This window comes from Parasteatoda tepidariorum, chromosome 2 (genome assembly GCF_043381705.1).
Source record: "Parasteatoda tepidariorum isolate YZ-2023 chromosome 2, CAS_Ptep_4.0, whole genome shotgun sequence".
In the NCBI taxonomy this organism is placed as follows: domain Eukaryota; kingdom Metazoa; phylum Arthropoda; class Arachnida; order Araneae; family Theridiidae; genus Parasteatoda; species Parasteatoda tepidariorum.
Window position 1 is genome coordinate 101,723,244 of NC_092205.1, and position 11,754 is coordinate 101,734,997.

At 28.7% G+C, this 11,754-nt stretch overlaps 1 protein-coding gene across 1 annotated transcript in view; it reads right to left on the bottom strand.

Moving 5' to 3' along the window:
* Window positions 1-724: 724 nt before the first annotated feature.
* LOC107457233 (maestro heat like repeat family protein c11.1) overlaps window positions 725-11,754 on the bottom strand; it is a gene marked incomplete in the record, with an annotated part of 83,214 nt that continues 72,184 nt past the window's right edge. The window contains 4 exon segments of the mRNA XM_071178017.1: window positions 725-3,100; window positions 5,091-5,156; window positions 7,500-7,602; window positions 8,623-8,757. Of these exon segments, the coding sequence (XP_071034118.1) occupies window positions 3,018-3,100; window positions 5,091-5,156; window positions 7,500-7,602; window positions 8,623-8,757 (387 nt within the window).

The window sequence follows — 11,754 nt, forward strand, 5'->3', positions numbered from 1 at the left end:
AAAGTTGGGGGTTCTGCTGAAAGAAGGTTAATTATTTAGGGTTCCGTAGTCGAAAAATATTGGGAACTGCTAATCTAAAGCAAACAAAGATTTACTATTACCTTCCAGCTATCAACTTATAAGTTTGCTTTGCACACTTGAAGAGAATAGTCTACAATTAATTAAAGCCTTGTCTTTCATGTTTACCAGACGAACAATGTGGATTAACACCTCAAAAATAACATTTGCAGAGGCTTACACTTAAAATAGACTTCAGCTATGTTAATGCTTGACATCAGTAGTGCGTGTCAAAGAGTTTGGTGCAATGGAATAATTTACAAACTGATTGAGTTAAAATTCCCACCAGGAATAACTAAGTTTATATATTTATTAAATTTTTAAAGAAGAAAAAAAAGTTTCATTTCTGCTATAGATTTTATTGGTATAGACTAAAAGTTAAACGTTTTGTAACTGTAACAGAAATTGAAAGTTTTTTTAAAAATAAATTTGCAAAACTTGTATTAAAAAAAAGTGAGGTAAAGAAGCGAGCATCAAGATAAAACGATTGGTAATTTATGGAATATATTAACACTTTAAATTCAGTCATTGAATATGAAGCAAAAAAAAAAGCTTTTTTTTTTCAGTAGATGATTCATAAAGAAAAACATTAGTCGTAAAATTACGGAAAAAAAATTAGATTGACATTTCGTCATGTTTGTACATAAAGAAAATAAATGCTTTATACTGTAAGATAAATAATATGTTTTTATTGTAATTCTTCAAAAATTATATTACAAGAAAATTAGACAAAAAGAAGCAAACTAATAAAACACAACTGGTTATTCACAAGAAAAACAAACATTAGCATTGAAGTACAGATTGGCACTATTTTTTAAACATAACAACAGAAATTTAAAGAACATTTAATGGAATGATTTTTTTTTTTGAAGAAAATTTGTTTTGTGATAGCGAGAAACAAAGATGACCCCCCCCCCCCAAAAAAAAAATCAAGAGGGTTAGTTAGTAGGCAAAGGAAAGGAATTACATCTAAAAGAGAGTCTAAGGAAATATTTCTTTATACAGAAAATCTCTAACACTGCCATTGAAAAGCGAGACTTAGCATCATTCCACATATTTTTAAATCTACCAATTAGACATGCCAATATTTGTTTAGAGCAAAATAATCTTAGAACGTCTTAAAATAATTTTTAGTAGCAAGCACTTAAAATCCCAAAAATATGTAGCATTTATTATTTGTAGTAAAAAAAAAGAAATTTTATAGAGCATTAGAACTAATAATAAATTTATATTTAATCAATTTTGGTTTGCTTAGCTTTTGACATTGCAACCTCTCAGAAAAAAAAAGAAATTATATAAAAAGTTAATAGTTCTTGCTTTCTCAAAAATTTCTTAGCTGCAGTTTTCATTGTTTACACTCGCAAGCTTAATAAATACCCCTCTGGTATTTTGTTGCTCTGTTATTTAAAAAGTAACTTATTAAAAAGGTGGAGTACTTCTGACTTTTTATAATTTGATCCAATTTAAGAGCTCATTTAATCATTCATGAGTTAGCTTAATAGAAATGTATGTATACATAAAACTTTATACCTAGAATGACAGGAGGGGTCACAATGGTCCCTTTAGGTATTTTGGTAGCCACCCCATTATCTCAGGAAAGCTTGGGTATAAGGTACTCTATGGTAAGCATAAAGCACCCCAGTTTCATGAAGAAAAAAAATCAAAAGTATTTCAATATATGTATAATTATTATTCATAGAGAAAAGGAAACACAGTTGTCTAATAAACTAATATATATGTATAATTGAAATATCAGTGTTCCATTTAATCAACCAAATTGAATGAAATACCATAGAAACTTGATGATTAAACTTATGCTTGCTGTTCTATTGATTGTAACATGATTCTTACCTAACAATGATTTTGATTTTCTTAGTTGCTTTGGCAAAATATTAAAGTTTTGAAGGCATTTTGTACCTGTAAAATATTTCTTCTGTATTTTTATCTAATTATATTTACAACCTATAACCTTTTAAAGCTATATTTATTTATTATACTTTATATCTCTTCTCTGCTATTATTACGTAGATTTTGATTATTATGCAAAATTAGATGTGTAAAACATTTAAAAATAAACATATTTAAAACGTTATGTAACTACGTTTACATTTATAAAGTAACAAATAAGTTACATTAACCTTCATAATATGTTTTACATTAAACCATACCAGTCAAAAAATGCAATGAAAATAATTAATACAAAATTGTAAAACATTAAAAATTAACTTTTCACTTAGTGGTTAAATATTTTGGGTAATACACAGATCATAAAAATTTAAAAAGTTTTTATAATAACTAATCATGAAACAGGAATTTTTTTTTAAAAAAAGGTTGTCGATGAAGTTTCAACAGTGACCAAAGAAAATTATCAGATTTCAATTTCATCCCAACTGTATTAGGAATTATAAAAACAAAGTTGTAAATGAAGTTCCAATGATAACCAGACAAAATGATCAGGTTTCAATTTTGTCCCAACAGAATAGGCAACGAAATCTGTGTCAAATATAATATATTCATATCTTTCAGGATAGTTTTTAATTTGTGATGTAGCAATCTGTTTATCTTTTGGAAGGAAAAAAATGATCGCATAGCAATCGCAGGGAAGTGCAGAGAGCCCATAGTGGAAACATAAAACTTGTAACGGAATAATAAAATCAACAATAATAAACTTAACATTTAATAATGGCAATTAAATTAAAAAATCACACAATAAAAATTCTGTAATTTAAATTTTTTACAAGAGTCAAAAAATTGGAATTTGTGATCATTGTGGAAAATCCAATATCTATTGGCATTCCATGTTCTAACAATAATCTCACAACACATTGAAAACTGTACATAAATATGTATATATATATATATGTGTGTGTTGTTGTGTTTTCTTTTTTAAAAAAAAAGGTTGCAAGCACATTTTTTCTTCAGTTCTTGTAGGCAGAACAAACAAAGGAAGTCGTCTAAACTCAATAATGGTGTAATAAGCTCAATGCTTCAGCCACTCTGATTCTCACATCTGGGGATTGATCTTTCAACAGTACTAGAAGAGCTGAAAATAAACAAAATGTAAATTTAAGGTGGTTGAATCAACACAGAGACATCAAAAAATGGTTACACTTTCAAGTAATTAAGCAGTTTTGAGTTTTTTATAGCAGTTGTGGGGATATATTTATCGATAATGTAAACCTTCATCTATCAAAAATGAGCCCCAACAAAGAATCGAGTGTTATATACTAGTGAATTGGAATTGTGTTTTTGTAGTGGTAGATACACTACAGTACTCCCCCACCAGAATTATATCTGTGATAGAATTTGATGAACGGATACCCCTAGTTGATTCATCGCTATTTTGTGAGAAGCCGGGAGAGCTGTATTAAGATCATCCTACTTTTTGAGTGCTGATCGTGAGAGCTGTATTAAGTTCACGGTCGTGGTCCCTTCTGTGTTGCCATTAGCAGTCAGGCCAAAGACGTGTATGATCGAGACTGAGTAGCAACAGTGTGAGGAGGTAGAGAATGTCACAGTCACAAGTAGCAAGTCAACTGTTCAATGTGAATCATCCATCGAAGTAGGCATGTTTGTATCGAAGTGGTAGTTTCTCTCAAGGTAGGCTGGTTCACATCACGTCCGGGTCACAAACATGGGAATAGTAGTTATGGACAATGCAAACCTTCATCTATGCAAAGGTATCCCAACATAGAATCTAGTTAACATGTTTTAGTAACATGTTAACATAGAATCTAGTTAACATATCAGTGAATTGGAATTGTATTTTTGTAGTGGCAGACACACTACAGCAGTGGTTAAACTGTTCACCATAGCATCCTGCATACCCTCCAACTTATGAAGATTTTGAAAATAATTCTTTCTAATGGTAGCGAACCAAAGTAGAAATTTTTAAAGCAAATGGATCTCTCATAAAACTTTTATCAGAACTTAAGAATCTAGCCATATGGCCTGCACTTTTATAAGTAATAGTGGACAAGTTACGCTAAAATTAATTTTTTTTAAATATTAAGACATTAATTTTGCTACCGTCTGAAAAGAAGATTTCTGAAACTACGGAAATTCCATAGCAGTTGGAGGGTAAGCATCCTGTGAGTGTGGCATCCACCATTTCAAGTCTAAAATTAATTCTTAACATAACATGCCATTCGCAAGAAACTTTATTTCTGTTCTAACACAAATTGGTTAGTAACATAAAGTGTTTGAATCAACACAGAGACATCACAAAATGATTACACTTTTAAGTAATTAAGTAGTTTTAAGTAACTTTTTTAAATTTTTCATAGCAGTGGTCATCAAACTGTTTGCCATGATATCCTGTGAAAGTGGTGTGGCACACTATATGGTATCAAGTCTAAAATTAATTCTTAACAGAACATGCCATTCGCATAAAACTTTATTTGTGCTCTAACACAAACTGGTGAGTTACGTATAGGCAATCGGAGATGTACTCTTTTTCTTAGAAGACTTTACATTCAATTCAAACGCTCTCACATACACTGGTTAATTAGTTAAATGCAATCTGAGGCACACATCTTGTAATCTTTTTATCAATAATCTTGAATGTTGGCACTGACTATTTCATTCAAACTTATTTTTTATTAAGGATTTGTACCAAAATTGAAGAGAAAAAAAATATCTAAAATATACCTTGTGTAAATTACAAAACATAATCATTGATGCCGACTGCTCCACTTTTTGCAAATAAGGCACAAAGGGATTAAAAATAAAAACCAACACTTAAAGGAATAGAATTAATCTTGTTCATCATTAAAAGGTTCATCACAATATAACTTTAAGTGCTTTTCCACTTTGATTTATTATTTAAAATGTAACTTACTCATTTTGTCTTTTTCTGAATTTGTAAATTAGTTTCATTTTTTGATTAGATCTTTAAATAGCTTTTAAGAAATTTAGATAAATCAATAATTAGAACTAAAAACATTGGCAGTTAGCTTCTCCGCAATCATTCCGCGAAGTACAAACTAAATTTCAAATAAACATCAATTAATAATGATAGTGAGAATGCATACCAGAACAGACCCTTTCTTTTGGAATCAAGTTATGCTTTTCAGGCGGAAGGTTCCCAAGAATATAACCTAAATATTAGAAAAGAAAAAAATTATTATAATTAATAGAAGAGAACTATGGTTCGATAATTATTTTTTTGTGTCAAAACTTTTCAAAAATAGCTAAAGAGGAGTGGGGTCAGAAAAGAAACCTAAACCAGGTTTATTTTGTAAATAAACAATCAATTTATGGCAAATTTTTTAAAATATATATTTAAGTGAGAATAAAATTGAATCAACTATTTGAATTGATTGTGAGGAAATCAATTATTTACTACTTTAAAAATATTAAGCTATCATCTCGAGCAGTTGCATAGCTAGAGAGGCATCTGTCCCTGCGTGCAAGAGAGTCATATTTGTGATTATTAAAATTCATTACAAATGAATTCCAGAATAAAATTAACTTTGATATTTTCCATCTCATACATAAGACTATTCCAAAGGTCTCTTTTTTGCAAGCATAAGCTTATAATTTAATATTTTTATTTAATTAGTAACACATGAAAATTCTATTCTAACTTTTCAATGGCAATTGTTTTGAATTTACAAAGTTAAATTTTGCTTTCCTTTGGATAACTATTTAAAAAATTCCACAATTTTATTGAAAAAATAAATTTGCAAGGAAATTATTCTTATAAATTTCCTTACAAATGATTTATATATGAAAAATGAACAGTTTTTGTAACATTTTTCATACATAAATCAGGCATAATTCACACAATGAATTGTAATAGTCTGAAGAAAATTCTCATAAATTGGACCACTGGTTTTTGTTAGATATCATAAAACATTTTATAAAACTGTTTAAAACGTACAAAAACTGTATAAAATAAATAAAAGTATTCTGAAACAGAGATTTACTTCCACATGAGTTTCATTTTATTTGATGAGTGATGTTTGTGGGAAATGAATTTCTTGTTGTGAACGATTTTCATAGTTCAGTTTAAAACTATAAACTTCAGTTCATATAACAAATAATTCATATTTCAGTTTCATACAACAAAAATAATTTTTCTGTATGTTTTTATAAGCATTCTAATATTTTCTGACTTTGATGTTTAATTTAATCTGCTTGTTTTATCGTTAATGTTTTATTCAAAATCATACTCTACAATTCAGTTTTTATAAAACCCTAATCCTAACTCTGTAAACCCATGGCAGTGGCATCTCTTAATTTGAATAATATTTTTCTCAAAGGTGTTCAGTTTAATGGAAACCAATAAAGTTGGAGTATTATATATCTTAGATTATAATAATACTTTCAATTTAATAAATATTGTTTGTTTTATTTTTGTTTTTCCTTTTTGATAAAAATAACCACCAGTCACCACAAGATTTATAAAAAATTCTAATAATATTTTTGTCCATTCCTCACAAACAAAAATAAGGCGGTATAGGACAAGAGAAGTAATCAAGTTTATTCTGTAGTTAACCATTAAATTAAAAGAATGTGGAATATCTGGCTGGGAGGAAGCAAGATCTATTGCTAAAGACAGGGGGCGTTGGAGGGATATGCTGGAGGCCTTAAGTGCCCAAGGCACATAGAGGATAAGTGTAAAAACCATTAAATTTAGAAAAAAAATTGAAAAAGGCATATTTTTTTAACATTTCATCCATTTATTTCCAAGTAAAGTATCATAGCTTAAGGGGAACACTCTTAGTTTCATATTAAAGTAAAGGAATTAAATGGTCATAATCTTGGAAAACGCAAGTGTTCAGGTAACATTTTAAATTTTTAATGCTGGAAGGATTGGAAGTCTATCCCAAGAATACATAATTAAGGACTAATGTTTAATCCTAGATGTAATTTTAATTAGAAAAATAAAATAAAATTAGAAGGTATAAATAATTAATCATTGAGAGTCGCCGTGGCTCAGCGGATAGAGCCTTTGCCTCCCAATGAAGTGACCCAAATCCGAATCCCATCGATGCTGGTTGCTACCAATTCTGCATTGACCACAGTACTTATACTCAGTGGTAGATAGAGTGTGGGTTAAAATCCCCTTGATAGAACCGAGATAGGTTTTCGTACTTATTCTCTTCATGTAGTGCTAATTCAGGTTAATTTTACTGCAAAGTCGTCTGTGTAAACAAATTTGATACAATGCTTGATCTAGGAGTTACATTGGCTTCTGGGTTGGGTTAAAAAATTACAAGGCTACAGAGTTGAAATATTGAAAGTTGTAAACTCCAAATTGTGTCGGCTGTTGTAAAAGAAAAAATCTAAAATATAAACTATGAAAATAAAGTAAAACTTGTCCGTGGCAGTAAAAGATTACAACAGGGAGCCTTGATTAATGAAAGAAAGATTAGTAAATTCTCCGAAGGTTTACTATATTTGCAATAATTAGATGATTATTACAACACACTTACCTAAAAACGTTGCTGCGTTGCACTGGATGAGTGGGAATTGACTTTTTAAGTACGACATACAAGTTGTAGTATAAAATCCTATTTTGTCAGGAAATCTAGCTATCTATAAAATTAATAACATGTATCATGAAAGTTCATACATTAAAACTTTTACAACAGTTATAAAAACAAAATCTAGATTTTTTTATTTTCATTCCTTTTGTAACTTTGTTTACAATTACAAAATGAAATTAATAAAAAAAAAGGAAATTTCCTAAGAAGAAATTAATTTTTTTGCAACATGCATTTGCAAAACGTTAAAAAATTTAATTATGAATATTTCACGATAGCAACACTATTTACTACAGCAATATTGAAATAAAAATAATTTGTCTGTAATATTTGAATTTCAAGGTCAAATGTACAATTATATTGATAGAGTGATGATTCAAAAACAATATATTTTCTTTTCTAAAGAAGTTGAATTGAGTTCATAATGGCTTAAATATAATTCAGAATTCAAATATTAAAGCAAAAAAAAAAAAATGCATGTAGCAACCATGTTTATTTAAGGAATAGGTGAAATGCAAACACATAGATTTCTAGTGGCAATCATATTTAATTGGTTTCCAAATATCATTTTAAATATTAGTCATAAATTTGTTTGAATTAAAATATACTTTTAGAAAAAGTGTACAGCTGCTATTAAATAACATTTTATCGATTTGTGCTTCTTATTTAAATAACCAAGACTATAACATTAGAATAGTAATCTATTGATAAATTACCAAATGCAAATTAGAGCACATAACTTACATATAGTAAAGTCATGCCACATTCCTACTTTTACTTTCATATAAAAAGTTCCCCTTTAAAAATACCATCCCAAAATTAAATGAAAAAATAAATAAATAAATAAATGTCTGAAAAAATATTTAAAAAAAAAAAAGAATTTTTCAAAAAAGAAAATCAAATTAGCTTTTCAATCATGACAAAATAATTATCATTTCAGTATCTATCATGATACAAAAAAAGGTTGGTTGTTTTGTTGCTTCACTATTGCGAAAGCAACGGTGGAGTTTATCATGCTTTATACACATTTTTTCAAAAATAAATGACAATGCTTAAGACATAGAGACATTACCACTGTTTTTGTAAATCCATTAACAAATTCTCCATAATTCAGGTGAGAATCTTCAAGTAAATACTTTTGGAACATAGAATTCAATTCTTCACATTCTAAAATAGGTCCCATCAACCTCAAACCATACTTGCAAGACTGCAAAAATAAAGCCCTGTGATTAATATGTAAGTGAACAACTTTTAAGAGTTTGCCTCAAAAATGATGTGAGAATGCTTACACACAATTATAGCACTCATTTACCCAAACATAATTTCAATCAGAAAATAATTTGTAAAAATTATTAACTATTTAATTTAATCTGCTAAATTTTAGATTTTTAAATCCACAACTTTTTATGACTTTCCATGACTAATTCCAAGAATTTTCATGACTTACCAAAGTTACTATTTCTTCCGGAAAAAAAAAACATAACAACAAATTTAATAATTCTCCTTCATCTGCTCAAGCATGCAGCATCAGCCTTTCACCACTGTTCAGCATTGCTAACCACTCTAAAAGCCCCCTGACTAAATCACAGGCAAAATGGCAACATTTTCGCAGAGCACTGTTGAATTCTTGCAGAAAAGAAAAAGGATTTTTCTTTTGGGAAGCTAAAATTTTTTTTTCCTTTTTTGCAGAATTTTTAAGACGTATAATTCCCCTGCAGAATTATAGTCTAAAGATACTTTTTTTGTTCATCGGTAAAGAAAGAAATTCTCCTGATTTTTCTGTTCTCATTTGGGAATGAAAAAAAAATCGTCAATGACTGGCTTGCTTCAGCTAGAATTTTAAATTGATAAAATAAAAATAAATAATAACAAACATTCTGAAATCACATAAGTTTAAAATATAATTAGCTCTATAAATGATGTTCTTTCGCTCATTTTTGGAAAGAACAATATAATTTTTAAAAAGCCCCATAAGAACATTTTATATTTTAATAAAATGCGACTGTGAGTGGGAATTTTGTAACAAATTCAGATATTTGAAAAATTGTGAAATTGGGGAGATAAATTCCATTTTAAAAATGAGACTTTTCTGCGACCTAAATCCATGACTTTCCATGATGTTTTTCAAAAAAATAGTTAAAATCATGGCATTTCATGAAAAAATTTTTCAATATAAAATTTTGTCCATAACTTTCCATGATATTTCAGATGTGCGGATACCATGTATTTAGTCTTAATAATAGAGCCTGAATGATAATTTACTATTAGCATTAGCTGCACAATGTGCTATTGGAAATATCCCTGAGGATGCATATATGCTATCACAATACTGATCGTGTGCAAAGAACATGACTTCTTCTCTTTGATAACCAGATGTCCTGTGCCTGAAGTCGAGCACTTTAAAATAGAATAATTTAATGAGGGCCGATACTGCACACCCTCAGTCATTTTCGCAGGTTAATCTCAGAGGTCACCCAACGTAGCGAGTGATGCTTGACTTCGGTGATCTGCTGGGAACTTTGAATTAAAGATCAGTCCATTGTGGATCTTACTCTATTTAGTAATGGTAATTTATAAATTTTTAAAATTATTCTGTTTTTATTACAGGTCAAAACATGCAAGCTCAATAGACTATATACTAGAGAAACTAGCTAAATATTTCTAAAGTGACACAAAAATTTTAAAACTAATTTTTTTACAACGTGTTGCTAAAATATAGTTACCTTTTCATACCATGGAAACATATAAATTTTCTTTAAATATTAACTTTAAATTAGTACTTTTAATCATTAATTAAAATTAACTACTAATCGAGTTGATCAGTTTTTAAAAAAAACTTAAACCAACCCAAAGATAAAAAAAATATACCCTGAGTAACCTCCAAATTAATAATCTTCTATGTACATAGTTGGAATTTCCAGGGTTTAAGGGATTACAGTACACAAAGAATTTCCAAAATATCGATATTTTTTTATTGTTTATAATAAAACTTCAAACTATTTCAAATGAACTAAAAAAAATCCTCTCTCTATCTACATTTTCTAAAAATTTATGAAGGATTTTAGATTGCCCTAAAACAGAAACTTGTTCAGAAGACAGACTTTAAAGTGCCTTTTCTCATAGATGATAATTATATGTTTTAATCTTAATTAAATCCTTAAGGATTTTTTTTTATTTTAGATAAAGCTCTGAAGTAAACTTTTTATCTTAAGTATAATACATATATTCAAACTGTGCATGAAATAAGCATTTTATGAGGTATTATAATTTTTACTGCATGTTATATATACCTAACAGGAATTTTTAACCTTTTTTTTTTTACGTTTTTACAAAATAATCTATAAAAATTGTTTTAACTGATATATCAACAAATGAATGCATACAATCGTTAAGATGAATATTGTAAGCACTAAGTAGAATTTTTTTTTTTTGAAAATATGTTAAAATAAAAAAACCTTATGGGTTTAAAAATAATGAGTTTTTTCTATTTTTTTTTTAAATTTTAGAAAAATTAAACAGTTTAACAATTTTTTTGAAGATAAATGATTGATTATAAGTTAAATGAGCATGTAAAGCATCCCCAAAATGAATGATTATACCTTTATTTTAAAAAAAAATGTTGCAAGGGTACTGTGACTCCCAGACCACGCTTAAAAAACAAGCTAGTTATTAGCACTAATCATTAAGTTATAGAATATAAAGACAATAAAAATATTTTGCTGATTAAAAACACAGATACTGTTTTTCAAAGCATTCAGAATGTACAGATGTTTTTTTAAAAAACAGTTATAAAACTCATTAACCCCTTAACTGCCGCGGGCGTATATATACGTCTCAGCCAGACGATGCGTTAACTGCCGCAGGCGTATATATACGCTTTCCCGAAGTACGATGCTTTGCATTGCGCTGCTATAAATAGAACTACACCCCCTACTTCAGAATGCAGTAAAATGGCCTTGAAAGTGTTTGCTTTGCGAATGTATTACTAATTTCGGAGGAGGGGGAATGGGAAAAGGATGTTATGGAAAAGTGATATCGTATTATTTGAGTAAGAGTGTATTTATTTGAGTAAGGTCGGGTTTATTTTTTTTTCGCTTTTGTTTTCCGTATGTATTTGGTGCTTTTTGTTCTTTCCATCAACGTCTTCAAAGAAAAATGCATCGCGAAAATGTGCTGTTTGTTCAAGAAAAAAAATTCGTCGTGA